The sequence below is a fragment of the Python bivittatus genome, unplaced genomic scaffold (assembly GCF_059951505.1).
Source record: "Python bivittatus isolate LINGU-HERP-01145 unplaced genomic scaffold, Pbiv_v1 ctg000160_np1212, whole genome shotgun sequence".
NCBI classification, from domain to species: Eukaryota; Metazoa; Chordata; class Lepidosauria; order Squamata; family Pythonidae; genus Python; species Python bivittatus.
In genome coordinates this window covers 7,725,817-7,749,505 of record NW_028277076.1, presented here as the reverse complement: position 1 = coordinate 7,749,505, position 23,689 = coordinate 7,725,817, and the positions used below count along the sequence as shown (strand labels likewise).

At 43.6% G+C, this 23,689-nt stretch overlaps 1 protein-coding gene across 1 annotated transcript in view; it reads right to left on the bottom strand.

Annotated features, from left to right (window-relative positions):
* Positions 1–23,689, bottom strand: part of FIBCD1 (fibrinogen C domain containing 1) — a 54,895-nt gene that overhangs the window by 4,956 nt on the left and 26,250 nt on the right. Inside the window, exons 2-4 of the mRNA XM_088146743.1 lie at positions 20,690–21,166; positions 16,185–16,344; positions 14,373–14,509 (exon numbers count right to left, since the gene is read on the bottom strand). Coding sequence (XP_088002869.1) covers positions 14,373–14,509; positions 16,185–16,344; positions 20,690–21,166 — 774 coding nt within the window. The remainder of the gene's footprint in view (positions 1–14,372; positions 14,510–16,184; positions 16,345–20,689; positions 21,167–23,689) is intronic.

Below are 23,689 nucleotides of genomic sequence, written 5' to 3'. Positions count from 1 at the left end.
ACCAGGTTGGGGACAGATCATTCTGGAGAAGATCTATCTATGTGGTCCCTAAGAGTAAACACTGACTTGATATCAATCAATCAATCAATCAATCAATCTCTATCCAGGTAGATGATACAATCCCCAGAGAAGTTCATGATGCTGGGAAAGGTGGAAGGAATTAGAAGAGGACAACCAGCAGCAAGGTGGATGGACTCAGTTACAATGGCGATGGGTGCACCATAGGAAGACTTGAAAGACCAGGTAGGGGACAGATCCTCCTGGAGAAAATCTATCTGTGGTTGCTAAGAGTTGACACTGACTTGATGGCACCTAATCGATCAATCAGTCCTTATCTGCCTGTGAATCTAATTCAGCCTTCTTAACCTGGATATCTATACCCGAGATTCTCAGCAGTGGGTCACCCAACCTGGGAAGTTCTAGCAGCTGAGACTCACCCACCTGGAGGGTGTCCAAGTTGGAGAAGGCTTTTTCAACCATTCACTTTCTGGGGAGGCTCTCAAATTATCCAAGGGAAATGTCTTCCTTTGATGAAAGGTTAATTTATTGACTGGGATAAAGAAAATGCCACTGAGGTCTGACCGCTTGCTATTAATTAAGCACTCGTCCCTTGATTTAATCACTCTGAACTTAGCTTGGGTTCACTTTAATTGGAAAGGAACCCAACAAGATGCTTTCAGAGATCCCCAGATGCCCACCTCAGCAGTTTTCCTCTGCGGCAGAAGAGTTTTTTCAAAAGTTATTTGCAACGTGGAGGGGTTTTCCTTTATTCAGAGATTACTCAAGTGGGGAAACATCTCTTTTAGCTACTAATAATTTAGAGGTGAAGAACTGGGGGGTTCTTGTCTATCACCGCGGCGACTTTAAAAGAGCTTCAGCTTGACTAATAGTTAGCAGAGGAGCTTTCCAGGTTTCTTAAACTTATTTCCACTTCTGGCATTCTCTTGCACATGGAGGCTCAATTTAGAATATTGGGGCTTTTATTTGGTGCTAGATCTAACCTTCAGTCTAGAGAAAGAAAGAAAGAAAAAGAAAGAAAGAAAGAAAGAAAGAAAGAAAGAAAGAAAGAAAGAAAGAAAGAAAGAAAGAAAGAAAGAAAGAAAGAAAGAAAGAAAGAAAGAAAGAAAGAAAGAAAGAAAGAGGAGTGTTCATCTACATCACTTCTGGCCATTCATGAAAAATTTCCTAATAAGTGAAGTTTATTAAGAGTTCATCCCAACACCTAGTGACTGTGTGCAGTTTTGGGGCAACAGTACAGAAGTGTTATTTTCTGTAAAATCAGCTTATTTCTGATTTTTTTTTTTTTACTCTCTAGTCCAGCTTACAGTCCAGGGACTTCCTGGTGGTCTCCCATCCTCAACTCATTCTCAGTTCCTACTGATCACTGGACCTGTACATGTAATTTTCTTGGCCACACTATGAAAGTGGTTTGTCATTATTACCTTGAGGTAATGATTTTATATACTTTTTATATTTTATAATATTTATATATTTTATAATATAAAATAATAATTTGATATTTTATATAATAATTGTATAATATAAAATAATTTTATATTGAGGCAATAATAATTTTCAAACTTTCCAAGCTAACCTGCAGCCCTAGGGTTTCATTTTTGGTTTTTAAATAGAAATGGTATTTATTTTAACAAGTTTTACCCCAAAAAACAAAAATGAAAATGGGGGGAAAAACCCAAAGGAGCATATATATATAAACAATAACAGACTACAAGAAAAGGAACAACTCAACTCCATTAAAAAGAAATTATAGGCTATCAATATATATCACACATTCATCAGGTGTTAAAACAATATTTAAATGTTGCTAAATCTATGCTAACGAGAATAAATAATAATATGCTAGCATGATAAAATGTCATGAAACCTATGCCAAAGGAAAATGCATTGTATTTTTTTTATTTGTAGATAAAATCTGCCTTTTCAAAAACAGATAAATTACACATCTCTTGAATCTAGTCCTTAATATCAGGAATACTCAGTTTCTCAAAATAATTCTCTTCGCAACCTCTCAAACGTGACACAACCAGAACTCCTAAAAAGTAGTCAGAATCCAAAGCTTTCGGACATAATTTAACATAACAGGAACCTCTTTTAGCATTACAAGATTTTCCCCGAACTCTATCTATGTCCATTAAAGTATTAGCCCACAAAGGTGTCAATGACTCACAATACACAGAGGAGCCAAGGACCCCCTGAATTTTTTCCTTTGCCAATGAAGAAAATTTGACCGCCATCCTTTTAAATCATTCCTTGGGGTGTGTGGATTTCCTTGTGGTCTCCTATCCAAATGATCATCGGGTGCAACTCGCTTAAATGTTGAGATCAGCCGGGTTTGCCCGGGTGCTGCCCTTTGCTATGACAAAATATATTTCGTGTTACTAGTCCATTGCCTTAGATCAGTGTTGTCCAAACTTGGCCACTTTAAGATGAGTGGACTTCAACTCCCAGAATTCCCCAGCCAGCCATGCTGGCTGGGGAATTCTGGGAGTTGAAGTCCACTCATCTTAAAGTGGCCAGGTTTGGACAACACTGCCTTAGACGATCTGGAAAGTGAATATCCTGAACAATATTAACCTCTCTCTGAGTTGCCCAAAGCAAATGCTCAATTTCTCGGAGCTGCAACAGACGGTTCTTCTTGAAAAATTTCAGGCAATTCCATGCTGCATAAATTACCTGCGACTGCATTCAGGCTCAAAACCCCCGATGCACCACAATGGCTTTATTGGGGGCAGAGGACAGGGGCCCCCTTCCCCACCACCTCCCTCTGAAATTTGGCCCTTCCCGTGAAGAGAGGAATCCTCCAAACGGGAGCTCAGATCAACCAGACCAGGCAGCAACGTTCCTCTTCTGATTTTCCCAGCCCCTTTGTTCTTTTGCATTCTGGAGGCCTTGGCGAGATTATTTATTTTTTTGCATTATTCGCCGCCGTAGCACGCCTTTCATGCATGCATAAAGGAGCCCCAGCGGAGGTGGCGCACAATTAAAAAAATAAAAGACCCAAGCGATTGCCGGGTAACCATTAAGAAAGGTCTCATTAAAAATCAAATCAAATAAAAAAAAAAGCTTGAAAGGGAAATAAGGAGTCCACGAGCCAAGGACGCAGCAGGCGTCCAGATTGCAGGCTGAAGAGCGGCATTGTCCGTCTGCAGCCAAAAGGGAGCCGAAGAGAGGCTTTTACTGGTCTAAAATTAGATAAAATGGAGCCGGGCACAAGAAGGGGGGAAAAATCTGTCCCATTTCCTCACTTGGTCATCTCTGAGAAATTCCATGCGTGGGAGGGATCTCAGCTGCTGAGTGTTCTCCCAATTGCAGCAGGATCCTAAACTTTCTGGAAAATTGGGGAATCGGGGTCTCTTCCCGCAGCTGGCATTGAAGGATGGGCACGGCTGGAACGGATGGAGGGTTTTGCTCTGGTTAGATTTGGCACAAGGAACAGATAAAATTCTGGGAGTCGAAGTCCCGCGTCTTAAAGCAGGCTGGCTGGGGAAGTCTGGGAGTCGAAGTCCCGCGTCTTAAAGCAGGCTGGCTGGGGAATTCTGGGAGTCGAAGTCCCGCGTCTTAAAGCAGGCTGGCTGGGGAATTCTGGGAGTCGACGTCTGGCGTCTTAAAGCAGGCTGGCTGGGGAAGTCTGGGAGTCGAAGTCCCGCGTCTTAAAGCAGGCTGGCTGGGGAATTCTGGGAGTCGAAGTCCTGCGTCTTAAAGCAGGCTGGCTGGGGAATTCTGGGAGTCGACGTCTGGCGTCTTAAAGCAGGCTGGCTGGGGAATTCTGGGAGTCGAAGTCCACACCTCTTAAAGTGGCCAAGTCTGAGAAACACTAGTCTAAAGGAATCAAAGTGGCGCCCTGTTTTTGTGACTGGAACCTGAGGGCTGATGCAATCAGAGTTAAATCATTGGCAAAAGTTGAGACAAGCCACACACTAACCACCTTCTGATCCCCCCAGGACTTACTTTCTAGAATCAGTAACTCTGATCTGCGCATGACACCCTCCAGCAGCTGCCACGAAGCCCCCAGAAAGGGATTTGATGAGTTTGTTGGAAATTTCCCAGAGTTAATTGCTCTGGAGGGCTTCCCCCTCCTTGAAAGATGGGGAAAAAAACAGAGAAATCCTGTGGCTGCTTCCTCAGTTGCTCTCAGCAAGTAGGAAGCGGCTTGGCTGGATTTGGGAGATATGCAGGCTCAGGAAATTAGGACTTGGATGGGAGACCACTGGGAAATCAACAGACCTCTGTTAAGCCCCATGCAGCTGGGGATCACCAAGGAATTACACCGATTTCCAGAAAATCTCTTTAACGCTAAATTGGGGTAAATACAGAACCTTGGAACCTGGAAAAGGAATTTAATATAGAGCAAGTTGATTAAGACAGAGTCTCTTTGAATGCTTTGAAATGCATATTCCAAAGTTTCTCTCCACGTGGACTAGAAAATACTATTGATTATTCATTCTATAAAGATGCAGAGTCATGTTTTACAACCTCTTTATTAACTAAATGTCCAGGTCGTACAGATTTATTTAATGGACAACGGTGGTTAGCCGAGCAGTACGTTTCAGTTTTTTTGAACGTAGCCCAATTTTATTTTCTTGCCTGTAAAATGCTCTGCTGTCCGTTGCACTGATCGTTGAGATATGGCTGTTTAATTTGTGTCGTTATTTTATTTTTACCAATGTTGTTTTATTTGATCTGGTATACGTTTAAGGTTTGTGCTCTCTAAATGGCATGCTAATTGATTGGAACGAAGGACAGGCTGATTCGCTATGAGACAAACAGATGCACTTTTTAAATCTTGATTTTTTTTTAATGTTTTCATTTGCCTTCCTTTCCCAGCCTCTCCACAATCTTTCTCTGGCACTGGGTTAGACTGGGGAAATGGGAAAAATATAATGGCAAACCACTTTTGTACACCTGCCACAAAGACTGTATGAATGTGGTCACCAAGTGCCTTTCTCTCAACTCCTTTTAGTTCAATAATCTCCTTTAATTCTGAGCAATAAAACAGACCAAGAAGTTTGAAGAAGTCTGAATGAATTAAAATGCACTCCTAATTCTCTCTCTTCTTCCCCCCTCCTGCCATTTAAAGTCTTAATTACACAAATAGCTTGAGGGATAAGTGATGTGTAGAGTTTGATGACAATATGCCACTCTCCCGTGATCCTTTTTGTGAAGCAAAGAGGTGGCTTTCAACAACAGTTTCATAGCTTGACCAATCCGAGACATGGCTTGTATTTCATGGCTCCTAAAGTTGAAGTTTTGGTGATCATGAGGGCTAGAAACTTTACCTTCAGGATAGAATCTTGATTTAGGCACCCCTTTGCTACGCAGGAGGTGCAAAAACATTTTCACAGCCTGTGGGAGTGTGAAAATAAGTCATTCCCCGCTAGTGCAAATAAGTCAATCTGCTAAAAAATATTGAGATTTGCGCTTGAATCCGTAAGGCAGTGGTTTTATTCACCCAGTTATCCAAGAGATGTTGAATAATGTAGCTAAGGGCTAAGAATCCTGTACGGCCTTTTCTTCCAGCTTCAGAAAAATGAATCAATGTTGGTTGGTAGGTCTGTCGAAAGGTGAAAGACGTGGCTTCTCACGCAGGTAAAATTTAGCAGGTCTTTGCAGTGAAACTGGGCCAAATTTGCCTTTTGTTACTTTCCCAGAGAAAGTAAAAAGAATATATGGATCCAACTAGCCAGATGCATTTGAGTAAATGCTTTGGGGGAAGAGCTAAACTCTGGTTTGACGTTTTGGCTATGAGCTTTGCCCCTTGCTAAGAATGCTAGAAGGTTAAGCTAAGCCCTACATTGTAGTTACAGTCATCTTAAATCACTCAGTCAAACTTTATGTCAGCTGTAGGTCCAACAATCCTTTGTCCCAAAAGAGCTTAAATGATTACATTAGGGAAAGTAGTCATCAAACCTGGCCTATTTGTTAAATCCCAGGAGGAGGAAGATTTAGCCCTGATTGTAGATGCTGATGAGGCAAAAAAGTGCCATTGCCAGTAAGATAACCCTATTGTGGGAAGTGAAACGAAAATCAATGTTCTGTGTATCAGATCAGTTAGCATTTCCCTGAAGATCTAAGCTTAAAAACCCGGATCAAATGTCAGAAAAAAAGACCTAACTTTTTTTTAAAACCCTCCACCTAGAAAACAATAATTTTGAAATCACCGTATTTCAATAAGCTTGAAATAAGACACATTGCAGATTTGGTGGTTAATGGAAACAAGAAATCAAACTTCCGAACTTTTCCTGTTCTTGTCATCCTAAATCATGATTTATGCAAGCTTGTTGTCTGGTTGGCAATGTTGGCTATTATGGAGTCTGTGTCAGGGACTGGATTCATGGCAAACTCCTAGCGCGTTACAGATCTAGTAGTTTCAACAGGCTAAGTTTTGGTTAGTTGTGTTTATGGCTTGAAAAGAATGTTTGTTGCAATTTTATTGATCGTGGTTTATATGGCCTGGCCCCTGGGGAAGGCCATTAACTTGGAAGGTGAGACCTAGATGAGGGTGATAAATAATAAACTGTATTTGTGTAAGATGCAAAGGCAGAAAGATGACTAAGATTAAAGGTAGCCAAGTCTGTGAATGTAGCTGTTTAACGTTCATGGCTAAACATGGTTCAATGTGGTTGCAAATCTAGTCAGTAAATGTCCTTGGGTTATTCAGTATCCATATTGATTATGTACCATCAAGTCGGGGTCAACTCTTAGCAACCAGCTAGAGATAGAGACATATAGTTTCCATCTTACCAATACAATATTGGCTGATAATACTAATTTGTCAGAGTGTTCTAAGGATCAGAAAATAATCATGATTTGAAATGCTAATTAGCAGTGTTGCTGTTATTGTCCTTGTCACTGGGGTGAGAAGATGGGTAGAAACTGGGCAAGTATTTGTGCATTTAATGATGAAGACGGAAAATAAGCATAGGTGTTTGGAGGACGTTTGGAGGTCTGAGTGATGAATTATTTGAAGATTCTCAGTGTGACATCTTGATAGCACTCTGCCAAGGGAAGATCAGACAGCCGTCATCAAGGAAAAAGCAAGCAGATCATCAAATGACATTTTAGACATAGGAATGGAAACAAGGAGATGGATTCTCGCGAACAGTGTGGTGATGGGTTAAATATGACCTTCTAACAAGATGGTGATGATCCTGGAAGAGCTTCAAGCTGCTGAGATGGGCCCACCAGCCTTCTTCTCAAAAGTTATCTCAAGGAGGACCACTCCTTCTAAGGCTGGGGCAGAAGACCGTTGAAGGACCCATCTCAGCCACTGGAGCCCAGCACTTCCTCAAGGAAGTTTCCCACAATTGTTTGGAGAACTTAACTATTGTAGCATTTTGAGAGATGAAAAAAGCTATCCAGATGTTGTCCATTTTATAAGCCTACATCCAGGACAGGAAAAGCGCCACAAGGATGATACTCTATAGGAATGGGGGAAATTATTGTCCAAGCCATCATACAATTCCTGGTGGAAGAAAATAGTCAGTCCTTCATTCCTACAACCATGTCTGAAAGGGCATTCTTCCTCCACCATTTTCCCTTCTCTCAAAAAGCCACATTCCCTGGAAGCTTTGAGGCTCTTACTATCATCTGCATACAAATGGGTCCCCTGATGGGAGCCCACTTAAAAGGCATTTTTGCCAACCTGTTTTGGATGACCACATCTGGAGAAGTTTCTTGCTCAGTTTCTGATGTCTAGATTTGCTCCTGGCGTCTCCGAGGGAGCCGGAGACCCACCCGTTGAAGCATTTTGCTGCCCGCACGTTGGTTTGGCGAAATTATTTTCTTTTCAGGTTGAAAGGAGCCTGCCGACTCAATCAGCTTTCGATAGAAATGTAAGTAAATTAGCTCTCGTTTCCTGCTTCTCTTGAGATGGTCACTTTTCCAGTGTTCGGTGCTATATGGAAAGGCTATTATCGATCTTCTGTTTTTTTCTCAAGAAGGAAACGACATTTTTCTCACAAGGGAAGTGCAGAACATTGTCGTTAAACAATTGCCACAAGAACAGCCAAACTCTAATGATGCAGAAGGCATCATTCTGTGAAAAGATTTGAGCGATTTTCCATATATATATATATATGTCTGCTTCTCACATTTCCTCTGAAATTTGGTTCTGGGTGGCTGGCGTTTCCCCCTAAAATGCAACACTAAGGCAAAATTAAATTTAAAATTGAATAGATTGTCTGAAGAAAATAGAAGGGAGCTACCTTATTTCCTACACGAATGGTGAGCCTCTGATCGCGAAGAAGCGTTTGGAGAATCTGTTTTCCCCTTAGAAAAATTGAATAAACCCTCATCACCATTTTGTTGGGCTCAGCAGTTAAGAGATCAGCTCTTTTTCAGGCTAAGCCTACGCTGGCTGGAGATCATACTCTGAAAACTAGGCAGGACTGTTAGAATGGAGGGTGGGGGGGTTAGGACAAAATGGAGCCTAAATGCAATTTATTTAAAGTGATTAAAGCATGGAATACAATCGCTTCCCTTCTGGCCTGCTAGAAATTAGAGTTCCCTCTTTAGTTTTGGAAAGTGCCTTTGAGGTTTATACCCATGACGTTTGGTGACCTTGGGTTCTGTGTTCCTGCCCTGAATAATTTCAAGGGGCCAATAGAAGAGACTCTCTGGAGCTCAGGGTTGGGCTGTGGAGTCCTTGGTGCTCTCTGAGCTTGGTCGTTAGCCTGCAGACGTTTCATTACCCAACTAGGTAACATCATCAGTGCGAGGGGGTGTTGGGTCTGCTCCCTGTTCATATAGAGTTGCTTGCCCTGCCAGTGTGGGTGGGGGTGTGATTTTCTCCTTGGTAGCTCCTTGATTAGGGTATTGTCTTCTGCTTGATTGTTTGTCTGACTCAGCCATAATTTCAACTGGGAAACTGTGAGCATCCTAGCTAAATCCAAAAGGCGCTAGGGAATTCCTGGAAGCTTGGCCTTCAGACACATCAGCCATCAATAGACATGTAGAGATAAACCACATTTACACACCATTCAAAAGAGACAATAAAGAAGCTAAGAAGGAAACAAAAGGACCAGAACACATTTCCTCCAGCAACCAACACCCAGATAAGCAGGGATTGACACCAGACAAACAATCAAGCACGAAACAATACAATAAGGCAAGCGGGGAGAGAGGTCCTTTCAGGTCCTTGAAAGACTGATGTCAGTCTTGCGAGGTAGTCCAGACAGGAAGCAGGGCCAGATGAACTCATTCTACTTTATTGTAAGGTCACATTTGCAAGTCTGAAAGTACTTCTCTCCCCCCTCACCTTTACAGCCCAAGAAACTAGGGAGGGTCCCTTCTGAGATACTTCCCACTCCCCTTTTCCTTCTATGGGCTCAGCTGCCTCTTATCTGACCATTGCCTAGTCTGCAGCTCTTCCTCCTGTCTCCCAAGGTCATTCCCACATTCCATTAGAGAGTGGGAATGATGAAGAAGCTGGGCTAGAAAGCCATGGTGTCCTCCTGGGGGACTTTGGGTTAGCCCCTCCATCTCAGCCCAACCTATTTCCAGGGCAGCTGTGATGGGGGGAAGCAGAAGAAAGTAAAGAGCATCTGACAGCATCGCTTATGGATTCAGAAAACAAGCTGGCAAATTGCCATGAGCTTGCTGACCGCAGGATCTCTTTGAGTTGGAGAGATTCGGTGACCTCATCCCAGACGATTTATAGAGCACTAGGAGCCCATTTAACCCAACTCATGACTCCCAACAGGGCTTCAGAATTTGCTGAAACGGGTGAGGCACCGCTGGAAGAAACAAACAGCCTGTTTATATCCGCATCGGGCTTGGACAGCTCACGTCGAGGGCAGGGGGTTCAAAAAAAGAAGAGAAAACGGGCGTCTGTAGAAGAATGTTGCAAGTTACACCCGTTCTATTCAAGAAGTGCATCAGGAGAATGATCATTCTTCTAGGGTTCCTTCTCACGCTCAGATGTTTTGCATAGGTTAATCTTTTTTTATTGGTTTTCTTGGAATCCCTCCCTGCGTGTTGTCTGGCCTCGTTTAACCTGGTTTGCTATGTCTGTGGCTCTGGATAATCCACTGAATCGTTCACAAACCAAATAAGCTGAATTAGTTTTCTGCGATCTGTAACAAGACTCCTTGGCCAATATGCAGTGAAATGTCGAGCGGAGGGTGTACATGATTTAATTTGACAATCCACTACAAATTTTCACCTGGAGGGTTTGGTTTCTGCACCACATAGCTAGCGCGTTGATTGAAAAACACCTATGGCTGCAGGGAAATAAAAGGAAGGGGGAACCTGGCTTCATGTCTGCTTTAGACTAACAAAGTAGGATTCTGTTTCCAAACAAATTGCCCTGGTGGGTGTTTGCTCTTGACCAATATTTGTAAGCAAGAGGGGTAGAAGTGGCTGGAAGAGAACCGGGAACGGAGGTCTTTCTCAGGCAACTGTTCCCCACCAAAAAAGGGGGAAAAAATAATAAAACCACAGCAAATTGTGCACGAAAGGGAGTCTGGAGAAGCGGGCTGAAATCTCCCTTGGCAATTGCAAAGCCTTGCAGTTTTCGATGTTTTACTTAAGATGCTAAACCAGACCTTCCAAACTGCTCTGGGCGTTGCTGAGCTGTCGGCCTCACTGGATAAACCAGACAGGAATCATGACCAGATGAGCTAATTCTACTTTATTGTAAAGCTGCATTGACAGAATCTTGTAAGTCTGAAAGGACAACTCTCCCCCCGTCTCCTTTACAGCCTGAGAAACTAGGGAGAGCCCTTCCTGAGCCTTTTGCCCCACCCACTATGCAGCTGAGGGCTTCGCTCCCTGTTATCTGACCATTCCCTAGGCAGTCTTTCTTCGCCCCGTCTCCCAAGGTCTTTCCCACAGACCATGACATGAGCGGACATTATTTTAAGCAAAGTTTTCTCGCCCGTTGAAAAACATTCTAAGGCAAATTGAAGTGAGAACCGGTAGGAAAAGCTGCAAGATTTGTGTGTGTGTTTGTACGACACTAATCTGTTGAGGTGGTTGCACTTGTGAGCATCTCGCCCCGCTGTCTGGCCGTACTAGTGAGTGACAGAAACGGGGCCAATGCCTAAACAAGCAGTTTCAATCCACCTTTATAGATCCATCATTTCATTTCTTCCAACTTTCTTTTCAAAACCAAGCGGTTCCCAGGGGGTCGGGGGGCAGTTCATAAAAGTTTGCCTTTTCTGCAAGCAGCACCAAACGTGCGTTTGTGCTAACGATGAACTTGTCAGAAAAGATTAATTAACAAATTAATATGGGGCTGGGAAGTTGCCAGGGAGAAAGGTCATGTGTTTTTAAAATCAATTTCTCCATTTGCGCAACCCAATTTTCATTTAAGTGTAATTGCGTGAAAAAAAAAAGGCCATTAAAAATGTGGGTAAAAAGGTATTATGGCGAAGTGACACGGCAAAGTATCTGGAGGCAGGTTATGTACTTTCAGTTGCCTCCTGGTCACACCTCTGTAAAAATATTGAGGTGCAAGAACTAGAATGACATTAATTTACACCTGTAGATGTTTGTGATTTCTTTCTTTAAGGGGATTTTTTAAAACAAAGAGGTGGAAGAGTCACGGGGACCCAAAAGCACAAGTACAATGATGAAGTGAGGTGAGTAAATTCAGTGCCACAATTCCTGGTTCACAACTCCCTACTTTCTTGTAGCAACTCTACAACTGGTTTTTTTTTTCCCAAAAGAAACAGCGGGGAAAAAAAACCCAATCAAGTTTCTAGTAGCATCTGTTGTTTTAAAAACAAAACAAAATTTCTTACTTTTACCTACAGCTCTGGGATTTCTTGATGGTCTCCCATCCAAATACTAACCGAGCTGGACCCTACTTAGCTTGCAGATTCAGACAAGATCAGTGAGGCAGTGTCATTGGTCAAAACTAACCATAACTGTTGCTAACATTCAACTTCCCTTTGACAAACACAATGAGAAATGTCCCCGGCTGCTTTTGTGACCCCCCAATTCCCAACAGACAATGTTGGGGTGACTTTCTTCCCAGAAAAAAAATAAAGAGACATCCAGCAGGGTCAGAAAATGGCAAGTCGAAAGGTTGACGGAACGGATGTCACAAAAGAGACATCGATTCACTTTTAGCCCCTTAATCAGGCCCTAAATTCAAGCAGTCCAACAGGACATTGATGGATCTGGATTTGATTTTTTCTTAGCAATCCTGTGCTTGGAGGGCAACGGAAGATTTGCATTTTGCTTTGCGATTGTGTTGCTCGGTGTCCGCTTCCTAATTTAGACAGATAGTCTGTCTGCAGCCTCTGCTTCGGTTTTTCATGGCTTCTTGATTTGGAAACTGGGTAATTTGGAAAAAGGCATGGTCAGACTGCTTTTCTTGGCGGGGGAGTCAAAAGTTTCTCCTAGACTCCATCCACACGGCACGCTAAGCTGTGGTTTGTTTGTGTGAATCCCATTCTTGCACTTTGCAAGCCGTGGCTTGGGCCTTTCCATAGACCTAGTTAATTGTGGTGTCATCAACAGGCTTAAGCAAGCTGTGTTTTTGCGTGTTGTGAAAGAGGCTTTGTGCCAATCTGGCCAATTATTGTGAGTGCTTCATTTGATGCATGAAATCTGTCCTGATGTTGGATTGACACCTGCCCACTTATAAATTATGAGTTAGATCAATGTCTTGCATATCTAGTTCTGTATATCAGCCTGCAGATTTTTTTTTTTAATGAAAATACTTTGGAAGATTCAGAATTATACTCTAGCTTAGTATCGCTAAGTATTACTAAGTTAATGGCAATTTGCGAGAACTTTACAATAAACTATTGTTTATTGGAAATCTCAGCAGATGTTTAAGAAGGGTTGGATGTCAAGAGGAGGAGGAGGAGGAGGAGGAGGAGGAGGAGGAGGAGGAGGAGGAGGAGGAGGATTGCCCACTCCAGAAGATTTGTGCTGGAGACATAATTGTAGTTGAAGGGACTTTGACTCATATGATTTGGGCTTGTTCTGTTGTAGTCCCATTTTTAGCTGATACTCCAACTATACTTTTTACAAAGAGTAAGGCTGAATAATGTTAATGGGAATTGGAATGATACGCCCAAACTTTGGAATTTATTGCTATATGAAGAATTTTGGATTTGCTGAGTTTGGAGCATCACCCGAAAGATAATTGTGCTTTGTTGGGAAGAAACGATTACTCTGGACTTAAACGCCTTGCATCCCATGGATTCCTCTTTTTTAAAATTTAGTAAGATGTATGCAAGCAGGAAGCTAAATGAATTGTGATCTTATGCACACCTTTGTCCTGCGCAGAGTGAGATCAAGAAGGGAAACAACTGAGGCTTAATGATGGTAAGCAGCAAAATCTGGAATGAGATAGCATCTAAACCAGTGTTTTTCAAACTTGGCAACTTCAAGATGTTTGGACTTCAACTCCCAGAATTCCCCAGCCAGCATGGGGATTCTGGAAGTCTACATACTGAAGTCCATGGGAATTCTGGGAGTTGAAATCCACATATTGAAGTCCGTGGGAATTCTGGGAGTTGAAATCCACATATTGAAGTCCGTGGGAATTCTGGGAGTTGAAGTCCACACATCTTGAAGTTGCCAAGTTTGAAAAACACTGATCTAAACAGTGTTTTATAAACCACTTAGCATTCTAAACTAAAATAAACCAAGTCTCATTTATGCTGAATATATTGTATCAATTCAACCATATCAACAGAGCATCTAACTCTACTGGCATACCAAACAACTTCTTTTCTATATTACAAATGGCCCATGCAGCCACGTCTATTAATAATAAAGTTGATATTATTGCAATCTTTCACATTTACACTTGTATAGATTTATTTCCCATCTGCTGTTCTCCAGAAATTAGTTTATTTTACACCCGCATGATGAAGCCAATGGAGGTTTGTTTTATGCTTGTTATTTTTAAGACCCTCCTCCCCAATTTAACCAAATGTGGTCATGGTAGCCATCCCCAATGGTTTTTCAAAATTGGGATGGACTCTGGGGGTAAAAAGAAGCAGAAGAAAATCTCCCAATTGTCCAAAACAGTTAGATGTCTAAGAACGAAAGAAAAGGAACTCTCACAAACTTGACATTTGCCCATCCTTGAAAAACAGGGATGCTTGTGAGAATCAAAGAGGAATAAGTTCATAGAAAAAGACCCATTTTTAAATTCTGCCCTCCTCATAATCCAGCAATCCACTTGCTTGCTGTTCAAGACAGTATGGAAACCAAATTTCCTTGCCCCTCCATCGAGAAGGAACACCATGTCCCCAATTCCTTTGTTGGGTCCCGCAAGGCCTTAGTGTCCCTTGCTTGCCCTCATTTTGGGTTCAACCTTGATGGAAGGTCAAGTGGGTTCAGCTCAGTGGAAGAGATCCAGCCAGAGAAGCGATGGTTCTTACCGTCCATCCTCCACCATCTGTCGTCATGTCGCAGTAAACCTGGAAGCCCTCGGGGTAGTGAGTGGGGAAGATGGAAAAGACCCCATCTCCTTGTTGTCCACTGGCGTAGATGTCAAAGCAATCCCGAGGCCGTGAGCCTGTAGTAAGGTATGGAATGGAAGGATAATTTTATCAGGAGGAGGGGGAAAAAGAAGCAGGAAGCAAGGCTAATGAATGGCCTAATTACAGCCTCTCTGTTTGAACTCTTAAGTAGGGCTCTGTGCTAATTGGCTATCGCTAAAAAGTCTTTCTTTCTACTCGTTTCTAGGACCTGGATGAACTTTTAAGGGTCCATTTGTGGGAGAAATAAAAGCCATGGGTTGATAGCTCAGAACTGATGGATGAAGCAGGAAGACATTTCCCCCTTGGCTTTGCCAAACCACAAAGAACATGTATTTCAGTCCCTTGGCTAAGGATGGGCGTCTTGTGATACGGGAAGGTTGAAGGGTTTTATTTCATTTCTTAAACGTCAGATTTTAGGAGCAAAGTTAGCGAGGCTTATGAAAAAGAGTCAACCCAGATAGAATCTCAAGTGGAATGTATTCTGAAAACAGGAGCAATGGGCCCATTTTAGGACTGGGAACACGCTTCTGTTATGGTTTCTGGATCTTTCTTTGTTGGGTGGATGGGTGGATGTCAGTTTAACAGATTCACAATCCAGGGTAGTTTGTGGATGGTTAGTAGATGGCCAGAGTGGAGTTAGTTGATAGTTAGGAGATGGCCAGAGTGGAGACACTTTGGTTCTTCTTACGTTCCAGCCTGTTCTACCCACTGTGGCCAAAAGTAAGGGACACTGATTTCCCATTCAGAAGTATCCCCAAAGCCAGAAGTGTCCAATGTTTGGAATAATGGATGTCTCCTGAACATTGTGAAGCAGCTGGGGATCAGTGTGGTTTGAAAAAGCTCAAGCGAGCACAGTGGTGGCCTTCCAGAAATGCAGTTTCTGAATTAATACTTTCTTTTCATGACTCATGACTCAAGAATGAGATTCTGATTGACATGGAGGAAAAGATTAGGGGGAACCTGTTGTCCCAATTTAGTGGAAGATCCTCCTTTATTCAAACCCAGCCTGTTTGAAGGACCATCATGCCAGATCCTGTGGCAGGCATCTCTTAAGAAGTGAGAAGTACCCCAGGCATCAGCGCATGGACTGTGAACTGAATGGGCCTAGACCTTCTCATGGTCTTCCATGGTCTTCCATGACCACGAAGAGTTATATTTCTACTTAATTTACGCTAATGAGATCTAGTGTTGGTCAACTCCAACAAAGCCTGATGCAATTCTCTTCCTTCTTTGGCGATCCTTGTTGATGTGTTTCTTCTCTTTATGCTGATACTCAAGGAATCAAGCCTATGTTAGGAGTTTGTAGGGAGCCCACCCTGCAAATGATGGGTACCATGACAGGATGTGGGGTTTGGCAGTGACAGCTTCACAGGGTGTATCTTGTGTGCAGCTACTCCTGGTGTATCTTGTGTGCAGCTACTCCTGGTGTATCTTGTGGGCAGCTACTCCTGGTATATCTTGTGTGTAGCTACTCCTGTTTGCATCTGAACTGAAGAATGAAGTCAACAGGACAATGAAATTTTATAACCTGAAAGTCCTGAAGCTCAGCTTGAGGAATAAAGCTCAGTTGGTAGCTATCATGATTTGGGAAGTGCATAGTTTTTACTTGACTACGCTTCTGCGTTAATCCTGAATTTGGAAAAAAGAAAAACTGTCTAAGTTCCTCTTTTACTGCTGGCCCAAGAAGGAAAAGATGGGGATTTTACATACCATTGGAACATCCTTTTGGCCGCGTGCCCCGAGATGGAATCCTCTGAAGGTCAGCCTTCATTCGTGGTCGGACGATGCTGCGGTCCTTCTGCAGAGTGTCCAAAATATCGCTGACCGAGTTCACAAGCCTTGCGATGTTGGTCTGACTTTCCGAAAGCAACTGCGTAAAGAAGAAAGGGGGGGAAATGGAAACGCTCCCTGATCCTTCACTCTCTTTTTCCTTCCTTTTTCTTTTAAAAATCCCCCAAACCGCCAATCTTTATTGAATTTCTGCAAGAGAATTCCACTTCCAAATTAAAAGAGAAAATGCCATTCATTTATTACGCCAGAAAAATGTGTCAAGCGGAGTGGGTGCGGTGCGCAGCTTTTTATGATGTGAAGAAAATCCAAATATAATAAGGAATGATTTCTTCCACCTATCAGTTTATCTGGAAGGTCCAACGTGCCACCTTAACTCAAAAGATCACTAATTTCTCTCTAGGTGTCGCACCCCACCCCTTAAAACCAATCAGTCATTTCCATCGATGCCTTGATTTGGGTCAACGTATTGATCTGGCCTTTGGATTAAACTTGATTTTTAGGGTGGGTGGTATTTATCGTTCGCCAAGGAAAATCCGGAAGGCAATATTTCTTATTCCAAATCCTTGCCTGCTAGGAAACTAAGATATTCTTGATTTGTCCGCTAGGGAACACAGATATTTCATCACAATTTTGGTGAATAATGCTTGCCAATATTATAGGGACCCTGTCCTTGGCCGTAGCAATCTCCATCGGCAGAGGATAAATTATTTTGCTTTCTACGCAGAAGAATTAATGCTTAAGAAAGTTGCAGGAGATGATTTCAGCCCTTCCAGGATGTTGGGTGAGTGATGGAAAATTCACAATAATGAACAAAGCCTAACCCTAAACAAGCATGGGACTTCTGAATTTGCAACTTACTGCAAAAGCCGTTTAACCTCTCGGTGGATCCGAGATCATTTTCCCCCCACAGCAATTGTTCACTTACTTAGGAAGTTTTTAAGTTGAATACAGTAAGAGGAAGGGGTGGAACGGTTCCCGGTGAAAACATTTTGAGCGCAACGGAGTTTGTTCAGGTCCGAAAGGGGTTGCGGTGATGATTCTGGGTGGGTTTTGAGCATCAAACACTTGAACCAGAGCTTGATAAGTTTTAATTTGAAACATTTTCCATATTCCTGTGCAAGAAGCATTAATTTTTTTCTTTTTTGGTTTGGCATTTCTTTCAATCGCACAGTCCCCCTTGACCTACCCATGTAGCAGATCAGCTATGGGATACAAATTCTATTATTATTATTATTATTATTATTATTATTATTATTATTCGGTTAAAAGCATTTTTTTTTCTTTTGGGTCTTTCAGGGACCAGTGAAAACTTTCCCAAATGTATCTGAGCAAGCCGAGTAAGTGAAATCTATGGTTGAATTTTCTACATTGCTTTAACTTTGGGGCCCAGGCATTGACTTACATGTGTGCCAAAAAAGGTGATCTTAAATTCAGATTTAAGTTCTAGTTGTCTGGGAGATAGGCAAACGCTGTCATGAGTCACTATTTAGTGTAATTGCAGCAAAGCCCCCCCAAAAGATGGAAACATGGGGCAAAAATAGGCAGATTGGATCTCCCGGACAAGGAGTGGACCAGAAGGGCTTCTCAAGCTTGGCCACTTGAAGATGTGTGGACTTCAACTCCCAGAATTCCCCAGCCAGCCCCAGGGAATTCTGGGAGCTGAAGTCCACACATCTTCAAGTGGCCAAGCTTGAGAAACACTGAAAAAGAGCATAGAGGGTGATTGTTGAATAATTATTATTGAGTCTCCCAAAGTCACCCTTTCGGGGAGATGGGCAGCATAGAAATTTAATAATAAATTAATTAATTAATAAAGATGATTGATGTGGAATAAAAATACAAGTCAGTATTTACTTTATCCTGTCTCCTGTTCCTTGAGATCAGGGCTTATAACCACTTTTTCGCAGCTGTTAAAAAATGGTTTCGGGGGGGTGGAGAGAGGCCCCATCCATAAAGGAATGCGTGGAACCCGGACAAAAATCTCTATTAAATTTTGTTTTATGGACAGTTAAATTTAATTAAAAATAAACGCAGTGCCCACAACGGCTCTCCAATCCAGCATTCCATTATTTTCACCTTCTGTCCCACTAACCCTGATTGAAGGTCTCTGAGAAGACACCCCAAGCTTTTGGGAATCCTACATAGTCCTGAAAGTTCATGGTGCACAATCGAATTTTGGCTCCTGTTTTGACTTTTTGTACCCAGCTGGCAGTTTATACAGCCTCCTTTGCAAGGAAGGAGCAAAACAATTTTAGGATAGGAGGAGAAAGACCGCAGTTTAAAACCATGGCTTCCCACACTTTGGTTCCAACCCAAGGAAAGATCTCAGGAGGGTCTGAATTACAAAATCTCCCTCCGTTTCGACTCTTGGTGACTTAATAGAGTTACGTCCGAGGAGTTTTCTTACCAGCGAAACAGAAGCAATTCGCTGCCTTTTGCAATGCTTGGAGCTAAGTAGAGTCCAGCTTGCTTATTAATTGGAGAGGAGACCACCAGGAACCCCTCAGTCAAAGAAACACTGCAGAAGGTAAGAGCAAATGATTTCCATATTGCTAAGAAAGCCCCACAGATCCAGCCCAATTTTCCATTCCTCGAGATGAAAGCCGCAGCTAAGCTTTTTCCAAACGAGATAAAAGCCCTGAAGAACTTCTTGGAGCAAGAAGTTACGGAGAAAAGAAATTTGTGGTGGCGAAGAAAGCTCTGTTATACATCAACAAAGAAACAATCTCTGTGGTCTGTTTGGTCTTGTGCCTGCTGTTTTCCAAAATTACACGATTTCCAGTTAAAAAGAGACCGAGTCTGGAGCTGTTTAATGGAAAGGAGTTTATGTAGCATTGCACGTTTGCATGGGAGAAGATGCAAGATTAAACATCGACAAGATTTGCCAACAGCCTCACAGAATCCAAAAAGAAACACACCCCATTATCTCCAAACCACAGTTGTGCTCCCGAAAAAGAAAGCTTACATTTGCAAGGTGGAAAGGGGGACTTTGCATTTCATTTTCTTTAAAAAAAAAAAAATCTGCAATTCAGAGTAGAGCATTGCCCTTGTAAAGCATACGACTTGGTAAAGAATAATTAGCGCTTTAAATTGTATCTGGGGTCATATCTTAGGTGGAAGGATCACCATCAAATGAGGACAACTTGCAAGCATCCATGGCTGGAACCAAGAGTGTTCCAAGATCTTCTGAAGCTGCTGTTCCAGGTTCGAGTCCTGACAGTATACAAGTGAGGGGCTGATGATGGTCTAGAGCAGTGATTCTCAATCTCAAGATGCATGGACGTCACCTCCCAGAATTCTCCAGCTAGCATGCTGGTTGGAGAGTTGTGGGAGTTGAAGTCCACGCATCTTAAAGCCTGCTGGCTGGGGAATTCTGGGAGTTGACGTCCACACCTCTTAAAGTTGCTGAGGGTGAGAAACCCTGGTCTAGAGTTACAGACTGAAACGTTCTCCGCTTCCAGCTAGACCAAGATCCAAGTTCAGTAGAGAAGTAAAGTCATCACTGTTCAGAAATGAAGTTCTACTCCCTCTTGAAGGCCAGCAACTAAGATCTGGATGTGATCCTGCCTGTTGATTCTGGTGTTAAACCCCTCCGTTTACGGCCACCACCATTCAAAAAGAACAAACTGGAGTAAGTTCAGAGGAGGGCTATCGAGATGATGAAAGAAACCAACCCCTATGATCAACACCTGGAACTCTGTGTGTATTTAGCTTATCAAAAAGGTAACCAGAGGGATGAATGATGGCTCTCCATCTCAGGAAAACAGCAATTGCTTTAAACGGCTGATCGGGGCTACTGAATTTCTGCTGTAGTTAGATAGAATAACAGAACCTTCCTAGAATCCCTGCCGTGTCCTTTTCTTCACCTGGCCTACCTCAAAGGGCTGGCCTTAATCTGGAAAGTTGATTCAAGTTCTCACTGTCCCATCTTATATTAAACCAAATCAAGGTTATTTTGAGATTCTCTCTCACACTTTTTTCTCTTTCAGGGCTGTGCGATCTTTTCTCCATTTCCCCCCTTCATGGCTTGCTTGTTCCTTCTGTATCCCCAAGGTTTACTCCAGCCCTTTCCAGCTTCCACACTGTAATGGTCTGTGGGAATGACCTGGGGAGACAGGAGGAAGAGGAGCAGCAGGCTGGGCAATGGTCAGATAAGAGGCAGCTTAGCCCAGAGAAGAAAAAGGGACATGGGAAGCATCTCAGAAGGATCCTAGTTAGGAGATAAAGGCGAGGGAGGAGAGACTCTGTTAATGTAGCCTTACAATCACGATAGAGCTAGTGCTTCTGGGTGTGCTTCTTGTCTGGACTATCTCACAAGGCTGACGTACACATACTCCAAAGTACCACTTTCCCTTTGAACCCAAAGCCTCAATCTACCTCCTCAAGAGAATCTCGTATCTGGCAACAGCACTTCTTTTACTCACCTGTATGAGGCGCCCTTGTTCATTCTGGAGGGCGTTCAGCTCCTGCCCTATGGAGCTGTGCCCCTTTTTCAAATTCTCACAGTCCGTTCGGAGCTGTGTGGCGTGCGAGAGCAGCTTGGAGACCTCGTCCGAGAGGCCGACCAGCAAGGCCCTCTCTTGCCCCTTGGACGACTTGGTCTCCGCGTCGTGGTCCGTCACCACTCGCAGGAGGGATGTTTGGAGGCTCTCCAAGCGGATGAAACCGTTGGCTTGGCTCGGACAATTGGGATCGATGAAGATGTTGATGCGGGAACTGTCGGCTTTCTCGATGGTGACCAAGGCGTTGGCATCGTCTGGATTGGTGCTGATGATGGGCGGGGACTCGGTGACCGGGGTGTGGTAGTGGTTCATGAAGAGGATGGCAGCCGTGACCGTCACCGCTAAGAGGATCACCACGGAGAGGAGAACGGTGCAGAGAATATAGCCACAGTTCGCTCTCTAGGATCAGACAGAAAACAGGGAGAGATTCAGGTTGCTTGTGAAACCCAACACGGGAGTAGGGACGTCAGATGAACAAACCCAGCCCGATCTCGCAGGACCTCCGAAAGCTAAACAGAACTGAACTGGGTTCCTGCTGGGATGGGAGACCAACAGGAAACCCCAGAGCTGGAACTGAAAAATGAGCCTGAAACACGGCCATGGCAAACCACTTTGGGATGTTCTCATTTTGGAAGTGTCCCTGCAGGAGACCATAGTTTAACCTTAGCTTGTTGAACACTCTACTTCCTCAGGTTAGTGTTTCTCTTCCATATGAAAGTGGTAGGGTGTGCCACTCAGTCTAGTGACTAATACCTTATTTTGCGAGCGTGGATTATTGAAATAATCTAGGTCATGGTCCACAGATTGCAGGAAAACGAGCTTTCCTTAATTGCTCAGTTAACTAGGCTACAATCGACCAGGTTAACAGGACACGCTGGGTCGGAATCAAAGAAACCACACCATGATGGCTTGTGACCATTTTTAGCTGCGGCTAAAAAAGTTGTGTTGTTGTATGTCAGTGGGGTGTGTGGTTAGGGGTGTGGACCAGGACTACGGAAGCTCACTGAGTGGCTTTGTGTCAATCTCTTCAGCCCAACCTACCTCACAGGGTTGTTGTGATGGGGAGAAACGGGAGGAGGCCGTGGTATGTCTATCACCTTGAACTCCTGAAGGAAAATCAGGTTAGCAGTCAAACCAGTCGTGTTCACAGATGGTTTAATTCAGTGACGGTCAACCTTTTGGGCTCCGCGTGTCAAAAATTTGGAAAATGCCTGACTTGACTCTGCTGGCGTATCACACACACACACACACACACACACACACACCCCACCGAACAAAAGAGAAACAACTCTTTACATATTCATTTCTTTTAAAAAAAAATACAGTCCAATCCTGTGTGGTGGTATGTCTTCTATAAAGAAACGCCAAATCGTTACAAAAACGAAATACGAGTAAAACAAACTCTGTTTCTTTGGGAACTCAAACTGGGAGAATAGATGTTGTCAGGTGCCAGTGAAGGCTGGCGTGTCACCCAAAACGTCGTGACGTGTCACCTTGGACACGCGTGTCACGGGTCCACCCTCCCTGGTTTAATTGCTTTTCCTGCATGTTGCAAGGGGTGGGCCCGGCCCCTTTTTCTTAATTTGCTGCCACCGTAAACAGCTTCGGTTTATTCCAGGACCCGGATCCAGTCCGTTTTCGCACCTTGTGGGTCATCCCCGCGCATGGTTACAGCGCGGTGGCCAAGTCTCATGACTCTTTCATGCGCCTGGCGTGTCGGAGCGTGACGCTTCTCCTTGCTGAATGGATCACGAAGGGGTTTTGGTAGCAAAACGCTGGAGGAAAAGAAGAGAGGCTAAGGGTGAAGGAAAGGCAGCCCGTTTTGGAAACGTCTGCCTTCTTTTGAAGCAACCAAGTGAATCTCTCTCTTTCCAACGTCATGCCCTGTAAAAATCGGATTTTTGAACGTTTGCACCGTTCAGAAGCGGGCAGGATGACAGTGCGTCTTGCCACGCAGGGGCCCCTGAACACCACAGTCCTCCTGCATTCTTAAACAAGCTCTCCGTGCTTTAAAACCCAACGCAGCCACAAAAGGAAGGAATATTACGCGGCTGGTTAGCTCTCCCCACAGAGGAAATGTCTGAGCCGAGAATACAACGGAGAGCCGAGATCTGCCTATTTAGCAAAGCAAATTTAGGAATCATAATCGCTTGGCGCAGGGGGGAAAGAGCAGAGGATCCAGCGACCCAGTGGCCAGTTTCTAGGTTCTGCTCTTGCGTTGACGTTTATGATCATTTTTTTTCGTAAAACCTGACCGATTCAGAAGAGAGAGAGCTGATGCTCCGTTAGCCCTTCCGAGGGGGAGCAACGGCAATAAAAATGAATAATCACGTTGAAAGAGGTCTCTACCCGCCGGGTGAAAGGGCGAAGTGAAAAATAAGGTTCTAAGGTATGTGCATTTTTATGTTATTGTTGGAAGAACCGCAGCCACATAAATGCACCGGCTGGCCTTGCGGGTGCATTTATGGGGCTATCGGTCTTTTTAAAAAGCAGAAAGGCAGGCTTTGGGATCTGCGGCTCTTCAGTTTGCACCAGGGTCTGAATTCGACCAGCCATCAGCTGATGCAACAGGGCAACTCTTGAGGGGGATTTTTTATCTGCGTCAGCGGGGGAATTATCCTGCAAGATGTTCCATCCCTGGCACGCTCTGTTTGTGACGTTTGGAAACGTGACGTTTGCACAACATCAGAGAGCGGAGGAAGAAGCTGTAGCAATGGGCAGCTAAGGCAAACAGGGACCAAAACAGCCTTACAATTAAGGTTCAGCTTGATGTAGCCTGGAATTCTCCAAACAGAACGCAGGTTAGCTTTCCTGGCTGCTAACCAGCATGTTTCCGCTGGCCAGAAATTAAAATAGGCCTTCAACTCTGGAGGTTTCCAGGATAGATCCCTGCAGATTTCTGGGCCCCAGCACAAAAGGGGT